At 47.0% G+C, this 17806-nt stretch overlaps 1 protein-coding gene and 1 non-coding gene across 2 annotated transcripts; both read left to right on the top strand.

Moving 5' to 3' along the window:
- Positions 1–358: 358 nt before the first annotated feature.
- Positions 359–431, top strand: TRNAV-UAC (transfer RNA valine (anticodon UAC)). Its single transcript has one exon. It is a non-coding gene; the product is annotated as a tRNA-Val (tRNA).
- Positions 432–5044: 4613 nt separating this feature from the next.
- RS1 (retinoschisin 1) lies at positions 5045–17799 on the top strand. Its single transcript, XM_021552947.3, has 6 exons — positions 5045–5192; positions 12971–12996; positions 13301–13406; positions 15946–16087; positions 16227–16422; positions 17536–17799. The coding sequence occupies exons 1-6, from the start codon at positions 5063–5065 to the stop codon at positions 17686–17688; spliced, it is 753 nt and encodes a 250-aa protein (XP_021408622.1). The 5' UTR covers positions 5045–5062; the 3' UTR covers positions 17689–17799.
- The last annotated feature ends 7 nt before the right edge of the window (positions 17800–17806 follow it).

Raw genomic sequence — 17806 nt, 5'->3', positions numbered from 1 at the left:
ACACCTCGCTGTGCGTGTGCCGAAGGGATGCAGGGTAAGGGAGCGCTCCCTGTAGCGTGGCCCCCACGCCCCAGGGTCGCTGCCAGCTCCTGTGCGCCGTGTGCGGCTGGGCAGAGCGGGCCCGCCGCTGCCCGCAACACGCACAGGAGCCTTACCGGGAGCTGATTCACCCCCGTCATTGCCCCTCTGTAGCTATCAGAAGGGCAGAAAAGGCGTTAGGGTAATTTTTAACTACTACATTTGTTTTTAATCACCCAGCAATTAAGAAAAATACCAGACTTCCGTCGTCAGCCGGGGAGGGAGGTGTGGCCAGAATGTCGTCGATAGGGGCAGCGCAGAAGGAGCAGTCTGTCGCGGCGGTTCCATAGTGTAGTGGTTATCACGTCTGCTTTACACGCAGAAGGTCCTGGGTTCGAGCCCCAGTGGAACCAGCGCTCAAGTGGGAGGTGTGTTTTTCTTGCCTCACACTAAGTTTTCCATAATTTCTTTTAACGCCGTGACTTTCGGTTTAGCTGTTTCCCCCACAGGACGGGGAAGTCGCGGGCCCTGCGTGCGGCAGAGGCAGAGGTGGAGCAGTTTCCAGGGGAGCAGAAAAGCGCCTCAGGGGAGACGCTGTCCCACGGGATCTCTTCCAGAGGCTGCAACCTTGGCAGAGGAGCCTTTCCCTGCCAGCGCAGTAGAGGAATCCCCACACTTTACCATGTTCCCTCGGAGGGGCACCCGAGGAGACCACAGGGAGCAGAGGCAGTGGGCAGAAGCAGCGGCCTGAGCCTGCTCCCAAGCAGCGAGAGATAAAGGCAGTGGCGAAGTCTGCAGCCCCGTGCATCCCCAAGCCGCCTCACCGGGACAGACTGGGACAGGAGTCCTTCCATCTCTGTGTTTGGAGACATTATTTGAGCGCCGGGGAAAGGCCAGCAGTTTTCACAGCACACATCTAGCAAGGACAGTTAACTCCACCCTTGTTTTCCCCTGTACTGTGCATATCGTTTTCATTAACTGGGAAAGAAAGAGCCATTTCAGCTTGCCTTGGAGCAGTTTCATTTTAAAATTATAACGTCTCATTTTGCACGTGCAAGGCTTTAGAAAAGGGTAACCTCCGGGCATGGGTGCTGGCCCAGCATCTGTCTGTGCGTGGGAGCCCTATCAAGTGCTGGGGCTAAGGCATCTCTGCAGGAGGAGGAGAAGAGTCCTTGAGCTCCACTGACCCGGAATCAGCTCTTGAGTATCTTTGAAGGATCAGAGTGGGAGAGTGTGATTTACCTATCTTAAAGATTAAAGAGAAAAAATTGGCTTAACTTGCTTTAATCAGAGACTTATTAAGAAACTTACCTTCATCATCATATGGAGAAAACTATTAACCTTTGTCAGTGCTTGTTCTCACTAAACAAACGCTCTGGGGTACGGGCAAGCTGCAGTTAAAGATTGCAGATAGAGATTGCAGACCAATGCAAGCATAACTGGGCCAGGTTGCAAAAGCTTTTTTGGGTGGAAAGCAGCCGCACATCCCATAGTGAGACCTGGCAGGCTAAAGTTGCAACATTAACACCATACTGGTGCTAAGGGCCTGTGCATCCCTCAACCTGAAAGTGCAGAAGTACTCAGATCTGGCTTTCCTCTGCCTATTTGCTTAGCAGTGTGTGCCCAGCCCACAGGAGGTGAAGCCAAAGCAATGTGGTTCCCCATCTGGGGTAAATTGTCTTCCACAGACTGATTGCTTCCAGGATACAGGCTCAAAGCAGAGGCAGATGTAGCTAGACTTCTCCTAATGTAGGATATGCAAACCTCTGGTGTAGGTACATCCCATCTAATAGGGATGGTGATTCCGTGGTGCCTACCCTGCCATCAACAGCCACAGCACCCCCAAGTGCAGGAGTTACAGGGAATGGACCTGGGCCTGGTGGTCAGCATGGGGTAATTATCTGCCTCATGTTTTCTTACATTTAGGAAAAAGTCTTCTTTTCAGAGGATGACTTAAACTCATGCTGCAGACTTGTAAAAGGAATGTTTTGTTCTGAGAGCATGTCTTAAATGTGTGTAGACTACTGCAGCTCCATCCATCCATTTGAAGGGGATTCAGCTCCTGACTCAGGCTCTAAAAGCGTTGACAGTCTTGCCCTCTCTGCACATCTGTATCCTGCTTCTGAGAGATGTCCGTGGTTCACACGTACATGTGTAAATGTGTGTTTTGTACATTCCCTTACTGTGCTAAAACAAAAGCATGCCAGTCACACATTTTTTGCTGAGACACTGCTCGTCGTGTGCGTTAGCTTCCAGACACATGGATCTGTGTGTGCTGCTCTGACTGAGCCGTCTGGCACTCTGACTTGGGGAGAAACGTGACACTGCTGTGTGGAGTTCCACATCTCTGTCACACACAAGTACTTTTGCCTCCTGATTCTCCTCCAAGGTCACACACACATGCTGCCAGTCAGACTAAAAGCATCTCCATGGTGCGGGGTGATTGCTGTGTTTTTTCCCCAAAATCTGGCAGAGAAAAACATACCAATATTTCTGAGGGCTATGAAAACATAGCAAAATGTCTTAGGGCCAATGGGACATGAGCTAGAGCTGGAGAAGACGTATGGGCAAAAGAGCAAACCTGTCCAGGTAGTTCCTGGTTTACATAGCAGTGGGAATGTTACCAAAATGTCTTAATTTGTGCTATTTTTACTAGTCTCATTTTTGTTCTGTAATCAATGCCAGACTAATCTTTATCCTTTCCAAAACTGTATTTTTTCTTTTTTATACAGGGCAAATGTAGCCATTTCTGGTGTTGTGTTATATACTGGCCATTAAATTTTTTCTGCCTTCTGTACCTGAAAATATTTCTGTGCTTGCTAGAAATTAAATACATTATTTATTTAGCAATGCTGTCTGCAGTGGTAGCATGGTTTCGCTGTTTATAGTTATTAAAATGAAAGACTATCAACACCATTAGACATAGACTATCTGAACTGCATAGTATTTATATAGAGACTTTAATTTAAATGCTCTTCTAATCTTCATGTGAAACAGTTCAGTTTTTTGAATGCTACAGACCATTTTTTAAAACAAAGGCTGCATTTCCTTCTGTGTTGAGGGAGTTTTACAACTGGGCAGCCACCAGTCTTAAGAGTATCCCTTTGGACGGAATGTTCTTTGATAAGAGCTGTGCTATTTCTGAACACGTTCCCTGAGCTACTGTGCATTTCTTACACAAAATCAAAATGTATTTGAAGGGTGGGGTCGACCATAAACCAAGCTGATTTAAAACTGCATGTGATGATGGGAGAGAAATTTGCTTTGCTTTTCTTTTAAGCATGGTAGGTGATTTCTCTTTGTGTGAGTAGCTCTCCTTCTGTGTGACCTGTCCTTATGAGACCATAAGGCAAGAGACTGAAGCTCAGATCTGGTTTTCCAAGAGATATGTGGATGAAGGTATTTAGGGATTTTTAAGCTGGGATTTTCAAACCCATGAGATTTAGACACCAACTGCTCATCAATGCAGAGAGGGAATAGAGTGTCTTCAGCAGATCTGAAAATCTCTGTCTCTGTGGCAGCCCATTTTAGACTGAACAATATAAAGAGGATACTGTGTAGAGACTGAAGTGAGATGCTGCACTGCATCAGATGCCCAGAGCCTGCCCTGGTACCCTCAGTGGGTCTCATATTTCTTTAATTCCTGGCTGGACCTTCTGGTGGGTATCACTGCTCCAGGACAGGAACAGCATATGTGCAAGAGGCCTTTGGCAGAAAACCAGGAGCAGCCCCATGCCCTTAGAAAAATTATTTCCTACCTGGGGCCTGGGATGAGCTCCCCTCCTGCTTTCCCTGACATGCTTAGATTCTCCCCCAGTGTTTGGGGTGAGCTGGCCCAGGTCCATGAAGCAGAGTGGTCATGTCTATACATGTGGTACATGTCTGTGCCACAGGGGTCTGCCTGTGACAGCCCTCCTCTCCATGGAGGTAGGGTAAAGTGGAAAAAGTGTTGGGCTGAGGAGGTTAAACTCCTTGAGGCTCAGCAAAGCAGTAAGATCCTTGGTGGGAGACTCCTCCCATCCATGTCACATACCCTGGTGAGTCTGGGGTGTGCTGATGCTGGAGGTGTGACTGCAGTGGGATGCTGTACCTGACAACAAATTTACAAGGCATTCCAAATTTGTGGGTATCCAAAGGCAAGTGAAATGAATCTTGCCCAGGGAACTGTTTTTGAAAAGCCAGCATCCTTGTTTGCACAGCATTTTTGAATGAATATAAACCAGAAGAGTAGACACACAACTGGCATAACTCAACTGCAGCCTATGTGATCTAAGCAGTGCCTTAATCTATTCCCAGTACATACAATCTGAGATCTCTTGCAACAAAGCAAGCTGCTTCTGAAGCAATTGCTTTTAAAAACCTCCATTAAAAATTCACTGCTAATTTCATATGATCAACAGAGATTGGAGGAACAGGTGCAAGATCCACTGGAATCACTGGCTGTTTGTTTTTATCTTGAATCAGTCATTCTAAAATCAAATCTTTGATGTAGGCTGGTTGAGAGAATACTGATGGTAGAAATGTTAGCAAAGAGAGGTTTACAGTTTTGGTTAGAGATTTTTGCAGCCTAGCAAGTAAACAACTGAAAACCACTATTTTTGTTTGATCTACTAATTGCAGTTTTCAGCCCTGTGCAATTAGGTGACTGGAAGAGCAGTAAGGCCAGGGCAGATTTCTACACACAGCTATTGCTAGGAAAGACACTGCGAGTGTCGAGGTAAATAATTGGGGTGGAAGATAATGAATACATGCTATATACAATAGACAATATATACTATACATCTTCTATGAGCATTAGGCATCTGCATTTCTGTAGGGTGTGTATGTGATTTATATGTAGGTATATCCTGGTTTATTTGGACATATGTCTGCATGTACAATCAGATTCACACTCAGAGTGTCAGCACCTCAGTACGTGTTGCCTTTTAAAAACTGTTACAGATGGCACAGCCTCTAGGATGTCGTTTGACAGTAACTATTGTGTGGTTGGCTTGATGGGGCTTGATAAAATCATGGGAATGGAGGAGAGTAAGGTGCTTAGGCAATGCTTAAGGTAATCTCATGCTTTCCCATCAAGCCAAGCAGTGCACTAAGGAGCTATTCACAACAGAGGAAGGAAAAGATGCAGTTCAAGATGGGGAGCGTCCTGCTGTCTCTTCTTTTCTGGTACAAAGGTATGCACTTTGCCTCCTGAGAGGCGCTTTCAAATATCCCTCTTTGTGTTTCCTGTTTCAGGCACGCTTTCTTCTGCCAGGGGCTGCGGGGTACAGAGCAAGCTCTTCTCTACATTCTCATGGAAACATAATAATTTGGGGAAAGGCAAAATGTGGAGGAGATGTGTAATTTATGTACATGAGTGAGCAGCATTCTTACAGCTCTATGAATATTCAGTAGTAAAACTCTGTTTCAAAAAAAAAATAATTGCAGTGTAAAAAAATTGCCATATAATTTGTCAAAATATGAATTTGCAAAGAAAATTGTAGTGCAGCTGAGCCAGTGTGTAAATAATAATGCTGATTTGAAAAATGAGGTACAGTATAACATGAAAAACTGGTCCTTCATTAATCAAAACTTTTGATTAATCAAAAACTGATAATTTTCTCCAGCAGCAAGACATTGCTGATGAAGATTGCTCTTTTTTTCAAAGGCCTTTCAAGGTATTTCGGCCTGGGAAAGACTTCCAAAGATACTTTTAGAAAAAAAAAAAAAGCGATTCATAAGTCTAGAAAATGGGAAAGGTATTTATCAATTTTGAGGTTTTCTCATATTCATTTTTCAGAAAAGTAGCAACAAAAGTAGGTAAGGGAGAGCTAGAAGGAGACAGAAAATTTAGTGTGACAACTCCTTCCATTTTAATTCACTCAAGCTGGAGAACAAGGAGATAATTTCCTGGTTCATATTTAAATTTCTGGCTTCATCAAAGCCAATGGCAGAGGTACTTTTTTCTTAAATGAGGCTGAGGGTTGCTCTTGGTAAGTCGTGGGCAGTGTCTACCAACATGAATGTGTGAATCGAGTATGATCTGTCAGGGTGAGGAACAGATTCATCAGCCCAACTTTTCTCATGTGGGTGTTGAATTCCCAGAGTTTTTGTATATCTGTTTTCTACTCTCTTTCTGTGTTTCTGTTGAATATTTTGCTCTACCAAATTTCAGGGGTAGGAAAATAAGTGCTCCTCAACTAGCCATGCCTTCATTTCATCTTGTTATTTTTGGCTGTACCCAGCTCTGCCTAATTAATAGGTCTTTCTTTCAATCTCCCAGCAAATATTTGTACGTTCTCCTCGTACATTATCTCATCGCTCTCTTTTGTTTCACTTGGGAAGGTTACTGGTGCCTGAGCTTCTAGGAAGAGTGTTTTTATACAGACTCCAGCATTTTTTTCCCTATGGGTGGCATAACTGCAATTAGTCCTTGGAATAAGTTCATATACCTTGCTCTGAATTCCAGACACAGCTTGCTTTTAATAGACACCCACACATCGGGATATTTTTGGAGAGCCTGCAGTGAAAAATAAGTCGCAAGATCACTTTCCAGGCTTCACTCCTTTGGTATTTAATTCATTTTCTTAATTTATTATATTTCTTAGCTTACTGGTTTTCTCTGCTTCGCGGTCTGAGCGTCCTTTTGTGGATAAAAAGAGCAGCTCAGGTGCCCCTCGCACTGCTGCCTCTCCCAGCACGAAGGTGCCGCTAGGTCAGCTTGGAGCTACGTGCACTGATGCCACGATAAGCGGCTTAGCTTATTTTCCCTGGCACAGCAAGTGGCTTAGAGGAGCACCCGGGGGCCCCGGCTGGGCTCGTGTTGGCTGGGGACACAGCAGAGCAGCGGCAGCAGCAGCGCATGGGGCAGCAGGAACCAGCACACCTCGGCAATTCAAGGAGAGGGAGCTCTCTTTTTTCACCTCTGTTTTTTGTGCTTTGGGAAACAAAAGAAAAACTCTCCTCCCCCCACCCCCGCCCCCCCCCCCCAAAAAAAAAAAAACCCCAAACATTAAAAGCTCAAACATGTTTTTGGATCAAAGTAAATAATATTTTTAGGAGAGCTGCCCTTCAGCGTAATCAATGCGTCTAATGAAATTACTATGCTGTAGTAAATACTGTACTAGTTCTGCGTAGTTCCAAGCAGGAAGGAACAAACATGTCAATAAGGTCAGAAAATGCTGAACGTATCTAAGTAACACGTTGGGGAAAAAAAAAAAATGTAATCAATTATACATCTCATAAGAAAAAAGGGAGGAAAGGTAGATTTTTTAAAGAACTAATTTAGCTTTTCTTAAATATTGTCACAACATAAAAAAACTTAGTGGAAACATTATGGGAAAAGGGAAACTAATATTAATTAAATAAGTGTAATTGTGATTACTGAAATATGTTTTTTATTGCCTTCAAGTAAATACTAGTAACTATTAAATGAACCACAACAAAAAGGAATGAAAAGGAAAACCTTATGAAAATCATTCAAATAAAGAAAATGAAATGGAACTTAAAATAACACAACAGTGAAGAATCCCCACAAAACGAAGGAGGAAAAGAATAGCCGGTTTAAAGCCTGAGAGAGAAGCTTATCGCAAAGCATGAGACGTGCCCTTTGCAGGCTGATGTCCCCTTGCCCTGGTCTGCGCTGTGACCGCAGCGCTCGGAGCCGGGGCTGATGCGCGTCCGGCTCCGGGCGCGCTGCCGGCCCCCAGCGTCACCTGCAGGACAAGAGAGCCTGCCTTTAGGTGTCCCCAGGCCAGCCTGGCTGCCGATATTTTCGGGAGGACACAGATGTGCAGGTGTCCTGAGGTCCCTGCCTGCTGGCACAGCCCCCATGGCCTTTAAAGCTCCGCTCGTTGAAGTGAAGGCGCTGTTTGCACGGCACAGGATCCCGTGGAGCCTGCCTAGCCTGGCCATGGAAAAAGCCCCGGGGGAAAATCAACAAAAACAATCACGAAGCCTGTTGGCAGTGGGGCTCTGCTTGCCAAGGGGACCTGGGGACCGGCCACAGCTGCAGCAGGGACCCCTGGGACCACTGCCTCTGGCACCGGGGCAAGGAGAGATGGGGAGAACGCCGCAACTGTGGCAGCTTCCCGAAACGCACCAACCTTCTTGCGGAGGCTGGTGCAACCTGCTGTGAGTCACCTCAGCCGCCTGGCACGATTCGCAGGGCTGGGATGTAAAAATAGCCTAAGTTAATAATATAGCAAGGTACAAACTAGCACCCAATGGCACAGAGGCGCTGCAATGCTTTTTTCAGTGTTTCGACCCTCGGCATTGCTTACAGGCTGTTGTTACCTAACTCTGCTTCCTGATGCTGGCTAATGCAGTGCTCAGGGAGAGGGCTTTTCAGAAAGCATGGTAAGACCAGTGCCACCCATTCCAGCCATTCCTTTCATTTTTGTGACTTTTTGGAGCATTTCTGGGGCTCCAGCCTTATTTTTCTGGGGTTTAAGGTATTTTCTTTTCCTCTACCCCTTAACCCACAGGTGCAGAAGGGAAAAGGTGACTATCTGTGCTAAATAAGCCACTGTGCCCAGAAAGCACTGCTGCATTATGGGGGCATTGCTCTCTATTGGGAGGAGAGAAAATAATTTTACCTCTCTGAGCACCATTAAACTGAGATGGTGCTTACAGAGATGACACAAAAAATCAACTATTTTCCAGCTGAAGCTTCTAGGACACCTACATAATAAAGTAAATAAATAAAGAGATATAACATTTTCCACATATTTTGCCTGTAATGATAAGTTTATGTGAACTTATTCTAGTAAATTGAGTGACTGACATTTATTCTGTGTTATATTTTATTTCTTCCTTTTCATATTTACAATGTGCTTTCTCATGCTCGTATGTCTGTCATTAATTCCTACACTAAAAGATGACTTGCTGCTGTCACTTTATGGTCAGGATAGTGAATATGATTCCTCAGAGTTACTGTATTGAACACAGCCTTTGGCAGTGTTACTTCTGCCCACACTTATCTTCCTCCTTTCTTTCTCTTGTTTAACCACATTCCCAATGATTACAAATTTTCTGAGAAACACAGTTAAATGTTCCTGTCATTAAAACACCAGCAGCTGGGTTTTCTTGCTATTGATTACCCCTTTTTCCAAGTAGCCCTAAGCTGTGGCTGCTGCTTTATCCAACTTCCACCTGAGGAAACCCCACCCCAAGGCTGCCTCTGCCAGCTCTTTTCTTTCTGCCCCAAACCTGGACCAGTTCCTGGAGTATCATTCCCCTTCATCCTGCTCAGCAGCAGGTGCCAAGTGGGGACATCTCAGGACCTGGGCTCCAGCCCAGCCTCACCAGCACAGGTTCCCTGGCACAAAATCATCCCCTGGATCTTGTCCAAAACCCTGGTCTCTAAATCCTGTGCTATGGCATAGCATTCGTGCATGGCAGTGCTCTGGACACACCACACTGCAGGGTGGGATGAAGGGACAGGAAAGGCACATGCCTTAACTCCCTGCCTCCCACAGACACAGATAATAATTTATTTCACTGAACTGGTGGTTTGCTGAAGGTCCTGGGAGGCAGTAAATAGAGCTCTTTCCTTTTTAATGTTTTGGGGGTTTTGTCAGTCCTGTGCTTTTAAAACAACAGACCCTGGCAGCTGTGCAGGCCATATGACTCTCCCTTGAATTGCAGCAATTGGTTCTGTCTGACCTACAATTACCAATTATCTTTGTAACCTTCCTTGAAGGCAAACATACTTGCTATAAAAGCATACTGCCCATCACACTTTTAGACTATTGGCAGCCAGCTTTCCTCTTCATTTCCTTTGTAGGACAGGGCTTGTCATAGCTGTAAACACACCAATATATCAATTACTATGTTTTGTGGCCAACTGCAGGCAAGGGCATCTTTCATTTGCTTTCCTCTCCCAAGGCCCGGGGTTATCAGGCTGCACTGCCCAGGCAGGGTATTTGGCCATCCACTGCTATGCTTCCCCCACGCCAAGCCTGCTGCTCCCCTGTGCCGTGCTTGGATGGCTGAGTCCCTTTGGGAGTGAGCCCTTAGCAGTCCACCTCTCCTAGCTGAAAAAGGGGAAGATGAACTCCAGTTTGAGGTGTTTCAATCAGCAAGTTATGCAGTGAGAAGTCAGGTGCCCAACCCAGCTGGGACAGCCAGAGGGGCAGCACACCAGCACCTGTGCCCTGGCACTGCCTTTGCACCACTGCCTGTTGTGGGACTGACCCAATAAAACATTGCATTGAAAAAAGGGCTTTTCTGCTTGAAATTCATTCCCTTGCTTGATTTGCAGTGGTGTCACCTAGCAGATGAGGCTAAAAGCCCTCAAAGCCACTCTCATAGCTCAGGAGCAGGCACCACTGGCTGAGTGCAGCCACCCACAAAATGCTGGGTCACCTGGGGAGGAGGATTTATGCTGGGTGGTTGAATTGATGCTACCATACCCCCACCCACCTGAAATCTATTCCTATTTTGCCTGATGTTTCACTCACAGCTGTTGAATTTCCAGCTGCATGTGTCAATTTGGCATATTAAATTTTGATCTTGGCTCTCAAAGGGAGGGACTTAGGAGCCTATTGAAGGGCTCAACAAGGTCACAAAGCAATATCCTACACCATCCTGGTAACTCACATCCCCTTTCCCCCACACAGGCATGCAGTGCTCAAGAACAGGCCTCACCACACTAGAGTCATGGATCATAACTTCCTTAGGTTAATGGCTGGACTCCATGATCCAGAAGAAGCCTTTTACAACTCCTTTTCCAGGCTAAAGTACATTAAACCACCATAAGAAAAACAAAACAAACAAACAAACAAACAAAAAAACCAAAAAAAAAAACCCCAAACCCAAAACACAAAAGTTTTCTCCGCAAAAATCCATCTTCTAAAAATGAAAATAAAGTGGTTAAGCAGATGGAAAGAGCTGAACCTGTAGGCCTGTGAGCCAGGGATTGCTGGGCAATGGGAACACACAGCAGGCTGGGGAGTAATCCCAGATGTCAGGGTAAGGAAGCCCTTGCAGCTGGTGCTCCTGGAGCAGGGCACCTGTCCTGCTTGGAAGGGACACCACTCTGTGGGCCAGGGGGGCAGGAGGGACGCCTGCCAGCCTGGATCTCATGCCCCAGGTACCAGTGCCTCTCCTGCACTAGCATCAAACATCATAGAGCAGGCAGGAGAGGCAGACACTGCATTACTTTTATTAGCAAATATGGTCCAGTTTTGGTAAGTGATAAAATCCTGGTTTCTCTTGTACTGACAGACAACATTAACTTAAATCATCTTCACACAGGTGTAAGTCAAACCTCTTTGCCCCATGTGGCACAGCACAGGGGTGATTCTGGGTTTGCCCCTCTTGGTTTTCTGATGGCACAGTGGAGTCCCAGGGCTTGGCTTGGTAACATTTGTGCTGGGACAGGTGCAGTGCAGTGCTGTGTGGGGCCCCCAGCCTACACTTTCCGAGCTGTCTGGAGATGTACAAGCACGTTTTCCTCCTGAGCATGCTGGGCTCTGGGTGATCCCTGCCTTCCTCTTTAGCCTGACTAGAAGCCACAACTTTTTATTGTAGACTGGTGTTTACTTCTTCTGCCAAGGCCAATTCCATGGGTAAATGTGATAAGTTCCTGATGCCAGAAATGCTACTCTGGGACACTGAAGCACAGGACACCATCTCTGTGTTAGAGAAAAGAATTTTTAAAAATTTATCATTTTACGTTTGAAGGTCTTTCTTTTAGACTCTTGATACATTTAGATTCATTTTCACACCCAAGGAGCAGTTGCATTTCAGTAATAAGCAGAGCTTTATATATAGTTTATATTTCAGCTGATTATAATTGCTCTGTGTTTGTGAGTCTTTTGAGATGAAACTTGCTATAGTAATGTAAGATGTAAATTCCCAGCATTAGCTGGAGCTTCCTAGGCTCAGCAAAGTGACAGTGTATGAATGAATAAATCATAACTAGATTTTGGTGAATAATTCAGAGTCTAATTCATTTGGTAAAAAAAAAATCATCTTTTTGTATTCACGGTATGTCTGGAGATGGCAGGTTCCTCATGGCTCCTGTATGCAGCTTTTACCTGCTCAATCACTTTTTCCTTACTGGCTTGTAGATTACCTACATCTCTGAAAACCTGACGTTTGACATTTGATTCGTGTTGATGAGTTATCAGCAGTCATGGGATTATTTTTTTTATTATTATTTTATTTTCATAGCTGTTTGGGAAATATTCTACCAGTCTAAAAGCTTTTAACATACTCTGCTTTGGACTTCACTGTGAAGCAAGAAGAACCTTTTCAGTAAAGAAAAAGCCTCATAAAAAGCCATTGCTCAGTAAGAGGCAGGAGATAAAACAGGTCAGATGTTGCAAAAATAGCAGTCTCTTCCTCCACAGCCACAATTACTGGTTTCCCCTAAGAAATGAAAAAAGGTAGTCTTGTCTGTAAAACAGATTAGGAAGGCCTATTTACATTTCTTTTTTCTACATCACATCAGAGGGAGTGATCTCAGCCCAAGCACCTTCTCAGGTACCCTATCTCCTCCAAAGATGTTTGGGATCTACGGTGGCACCAGGCTAGGACTTCACCCTTGAAGCTCAATCAGCTTAAACATTTAAAGAGGAAAATGTGACAGGAAAAGTGTGGAGCAGAAGGACAGAAAAATGGATATGAGTGAAATTAGCTGTAAAGCAGAGACTGAGGGGTCCAGCATGTGCCTTAGGGTGATTCAGGTGTATCTGATCAGGAAGAGAGATGCCAAAGGCATCTGAAGGAAAACCCTATGGAGGAGCAGCACAGACATGAGCACATGCAGTGCCCTGCTCCTGCCCATGTTCTCTTGCCTTCTCCTGGCAATCAACTTGGGAAAATGTGGTAGATTCATCAGTCCTTCCTCTATTTATTTGTCTCTATTTCAGGAGTAAATGTTGATTGTATTTCCTGATGTTTGCTTACAGCATCTTTGTTTCTGATCTCTCTCTCTCTTTTTTCCTCCACACCCACTCCCCAGCTGTGATGGCCCTCTCCCCAGGAGAGGTAAGTCTCCCCGGATAGTTCAGCTGCCAGGTAAATGCTGGGGGTCTGACTCTGCCCAGCCCTGGTGCCTTGGGGCAGAAGGAGGGCTAACACCTGGGCCTTCATGCTCTTACCTCTGAAGCCAAGGGGATCCAAGTTGTTCTGTGCCTCATGTTGAACTGGCAACAGGAAAGTGTCTCAGACAAGGTGCAGCAGTCCAGACAGGCACAAGCATTTGTCTAAGGTTCAGAATTCAGATTTGGCCTCGTGACACTATTGTTGATGACTGTGTATATTTATTACTTGATTTTTACCTTTCCTTTAGGATGAGAGACTGGAGCTGTGGCACAGCAAGGCTTGCAAATGCGATTGCCAAGGAGGCCCTAACTCAGTGTGGTCCAGCGGGGCTAACGGCTTAGAGTGCATGCCAGGTAACAGAGGGACCCTTCAGCTGGGTTTGTCTGGGGCCCTTCAGCAGCTTCCCCTTTGCACCTGGCATTGCAGAGCCAGCACGTTCCAGATCCAGCTGCCAACGGGGCTGGTGGAGCTGAGCTGCTGTGAAGTGAGGGACGAGCCTGCACTGTCAGGCAGAGGCAGCCCCCACGCCTTGGGAGGTCACCTAGGCTGGCCCATGATGGCTGGTGATGGTGGGCATTTGTCTTTCTCCCTCTGGAGCCCCTGCTGCTGGTGCTTCCAGAAACTGGCTGGGGTAGCTACTGCCATGTGTAGGATTTGGTGTAGGGAACCTTTTGTACCATGTGGGCTCGTTCTCCCTTGTTGCAGTTTAGCCTGTGAAATCTTCTAGACTCTCCAGGGATCAAGAAAACCAGTTTATTCCTTCTTTGCAGCATATTTTTAAAGAAGGGAAGGGAAGGGAAGGGAAGGGAAGGGAAGGGAAGGGAAGGGAAGGGAAGGGAAGGGAAGGGAAGGGAAGGGAAGGGAAGGGAAGGGAAGGGAAGGGAAGGGAATGTGGCAGGTTTGGTTGATCTGTTCATGGCCAAGGAACATGTGGGCAAGGAGCTGTGCTGGGGTTCCTGGCCAGGCCAGGTGTGAGGGGGTGTTTCTCACATTAGCATTATGTAGCTGAGTAATGAAAGCATTTCCCTTGTTTTCCTGAATGAGGAATGTTTCCACTGTAACTCTCAGCTGTTGCTGTTGTTAGAGAGGGGTTTTGCTTTCCCCTTGCCCAGCCCAGCCAGCATGGTGTGGCCTGGTGTTCCCTGCTGCCCAGGGCCAGTTTGCAGAGCAGCCATGCAGAGCTGCCTCTGGCATGGCCGAAGGGCGCAGCCGGCCTCACAAACACTGCGTGACTTTTCTCTGGCTTGGCAGCAGCAGTGTTCAATGGTTCAGCTGCTTTGGCTGGGCAGGCATCAGGCAGCTGTTTTGGCAGGTCCCTATGCATGGCACAAATGGGCTCACCAGAAGGTGACCTGCTAATTGCATTATGGTTGTGTGGTCTGTGGATTAGTGCTGCTAAAAGTAAATCTGGGTGGTGTTTGAGATAAGCCTGACCAATAGTAAACACACGAGGCCACCCTCTTGCACAAGGGGAGCAAGGCTTTTAACCTGGTGGAAAAGCATGATGTTTCCATGCCTGGAGGAAGGCAGGACAGTGGCTATACGTTGTCATGGTGAAAAACATGTTAATGAGGTTCCAAATGAGCAAGATATGTTAATGAGCTATTGATGCATGCAATATTGAACTAGTAGAGCTTGCTAATTGAGACATTGACTGCATGCCTGCAGTGCTGGGGAGCTGCACTGGGGAGGCCACAGTCATGCTGGGTTCTGGGCACCCACTGATGCTCCCCATATGTTGATTGGTTTGACACAAGGCACCACGGTGGTTGTTTAGGCATGGATAAGGCAAGGAAACCTCTCATCCACAAGTGAACTGAAAAGAGCTTTGCTTGCTCCTTTTTTGCTGAGACCCGTGAAATAGACTTTGCTAAACTGGAGAAAGGGACAGAATTACCTCTGGGGACTCCAGAGGCTCCACAGGCTGCAAAATCAGAAAATACTGCCCATTATATAGATGCTTGCCTAGGCAATCCCTATATGACACCCGAGTGCCTTCATTTTATGTAACTTGATGCACAATGATAACCTGATTCCATAAAAAAAGAGATCATAACAAAAAATCCCCGCAACTAAGTCCAGGTAGCTTGAAGGTGCTCAGCCTCACTGAAGTCTTACCTTCCACAGCACTGCGTGGTGACCCACCACAGAAAGTTTTAATGAGGGGTATTTCTTTCTCCAGTAGTTTTGCAGCCAGTGATAGTTATGTTGAATTTCTCACTATTGCAGAAGACAGCTGTGGGGGCAGGATTGTTACCCTGAAGATCTGCAGTCAAAAACTGAGATAGAAATCCCTGAGCCCTCAGCAGGGTTGAGCATGACACCTCACTGGCACCAGAGCGCCTGCAAGTTTTCCACAAGGCAAGGCCACCTCCAGATGCAAAGAGATGTAGATCTGAGGGTGCTTGTGGAGGGATGACCTGAGCTGGCTCAGCAATTTTGCCATGCAAGTAGAGCCATAAATCAAGACAATAATTGGAGGGGCAGAAGGAAATAAAGCCCAGCAAGAAAAGAAGTGCCCAGAGTTACTCAAGGCAAAAAGCCTGGAGGCTGGATCCAGATTGATGCAACCAATCAGGCTCTTCTTCCACATGAAGGGAGATTCAGACTGCAACATCTGAATAAAGCTTTTCCTCCAAAATGCTGCAGTCAGAACAAGTCTAGTAAGTTTGAGAGAGAAAGAAGAGTTAGAAATTAACAGAAGGGAAGGTTAGAAATGAAGACCCTGTGGCCCCAGGGCAGGTTGCTCTTGGATAAGAGGAATCCCAGCATTCTAATGAGGGAGAAGAGAGAGAAATGAAACCCCAGGAGGTGTTCACAAAATGTGTGCAAACACACCCAGAAAACAGAGCCACTTCTGTCCCTTAAGTGTTTTTTTCCCTTGTTCTGCAGAGTGTCCCTACCACAAGCCTCTGGGCTTTGAGTCTGGTGCTGTCACCCCAGACCAGATCAGCTGCTCCAACCCTGAGCAGTACACGGGCTGGTACTCCTCCTGGACAGCCAACAAGGCTCGCCTCAATGGCCAAGGCTTCGGGTGAGTTCAAAAATGCCCCCCTGAGGGGTCCTGGGGGCTGTGAGTGTGGGTGCTGGGGAGCCCTGGCTGTGTGGGGGCAGGAGGGTCTGCCTGGGAGGGCACAGTGGAGGACAGAGCAGGGCTGGTGGTGTCCCCCCAGGTGTGCATGGCTTTCCAAGTACCAGGACACTGCACAGTGGCTGCAGATCGACCTGAAGGAGGTGAAGGTGATTTCGGGGATCCTCACCCAAGGGCGCTGTGACGCTGACGAGTGGATGACCAAGTACAGCGTGCAGTACCGCACCGATGAAAACCTCAACTGGGTGTACTACAAGGACCAGACTGGGAACAACCGGGTCAGTGACCTTGGCTCTTTGGCCACTGGTGGAAGGGTGGCATGATTGGTGACAACAGGTCTCAGAGGAAGGTGCATCAAAGGGGGATCCTGTGGGAGCAGCAGGGTGGGTCTCAGTGCTCACTGTGCCTCAGGGAGCAGCACAGAGAGGGGCCATTCCCCCTGAGGTGAGAATGTGTATGCTGACCAGTGCAGAAGGACATTATTTGTGTTTTCTAATGATCATTCTGGAGTCCAGATTAAACTCAGAGACATTAACTGGCACTGCAGAGAAGGCAGCAACTCCATGACAAAACTCCTTTCTCAGCTGTGGCCACACAGCCCCAGCCATGCTTCAGCACTGCACGGGGATTTCTTTTATTGCCATGTCCAGGGATAGTGTGTCATCCTGGTGCAGAAAAACCCCTCAGACAAGATCTGCAACTAGTTAAGTCATAACCCACCAAACCATTCTCATGCTGCACTTCTTACTGGTTGACTTGAAACAAAAGATTGCATTGGGGAGATATTACAGAGTTGCCTCTGATCCCTGTGCAGTCCAGCTGGACTGAGGGATGCCGCAGTTGCTGCCTTCCAGGTATCCTCAATGCTCATCTATGGGAATGGCCCTGTCCTAGCATAGGAGGCTCTGCTGGCTTTGCTGAAGTTCCTGCAGCCCTGGGGAGATGCTGAGCTTTCCCAAAAAAGTAGGTCATGGCAGCAGATGTGACATCCAGGCCAAGGAATGGGGAAAGGGCTCTCACATATGTTTTTTTTTTTTTTTTTGTCTTTAATGGCTTGTGTAGGAGCCTAGCTCATGAACTTCAACAAGCCAAAGTCAATCATGCTCACTCCTAACTAGAAGTGCCTTGGTATATGAAGGCAAATGAGAGAGAATGGGATGAGAATGGGGTGAGATTTTCTGGCCTAACTGTAAAAAGTGCAGGAAAGATGGGGGAAATGGCCTACCAAGAAAACTGAATCAGTGTGACAAAAATTGTCTACATCTGGCTGCTTTTAAAGTCTTTTGTTTTGAGGGTGGACGGGAAGGCGCCTCCTCCTCCTCCGCTCTGCACAGGCACCCCAAACTCATGGGACAGGATTTCCAGCCCCCTAACCACCCCTCCCTTGACAGGTTTTCTATGGCAACTCCGACCGCTCGTCCTCGGTGCAGAACCTGCTGCGGCCGCCCATCGTGGCCCGCTACATCCGCCTGATCCCGCTGGGCTGGCACGTGCGCATCGCCATCCGCATGGAGCTCCTCGAGTGCCTGGGCAAGTGCGGCTGAGCGCTGCGTCCGGGGCTCCGGGGTAGCGCTGCCCCGCAGCCGCCCTGCCCCGTCCTGCCGCCCAGCCTGCAAAGGGAAGGGCTGTCTTGAATAAAATGTTACTTCACACCATACCCGG

The sequence above is a fragment of the Lonchura striata genome, chromosome 2 (genome assembly GCF_046129695.1).
Source record: "Lonchura striata isolate bLonStr1 chromosome 2, bLonStr1.mat, whole genome shotgun sequence".
Taxonomy (NCBI): Eukaryota; Metazoa; Chordata; class Aves; order Passeriformes; family Estrildidae; genus Lonchura; species Lonchura striata.
The sequence above is the reverse complement of the archived record's forward strand: the minus strand, read 5'-3'. Positions and strand labels throughout refer to the sequence as shown.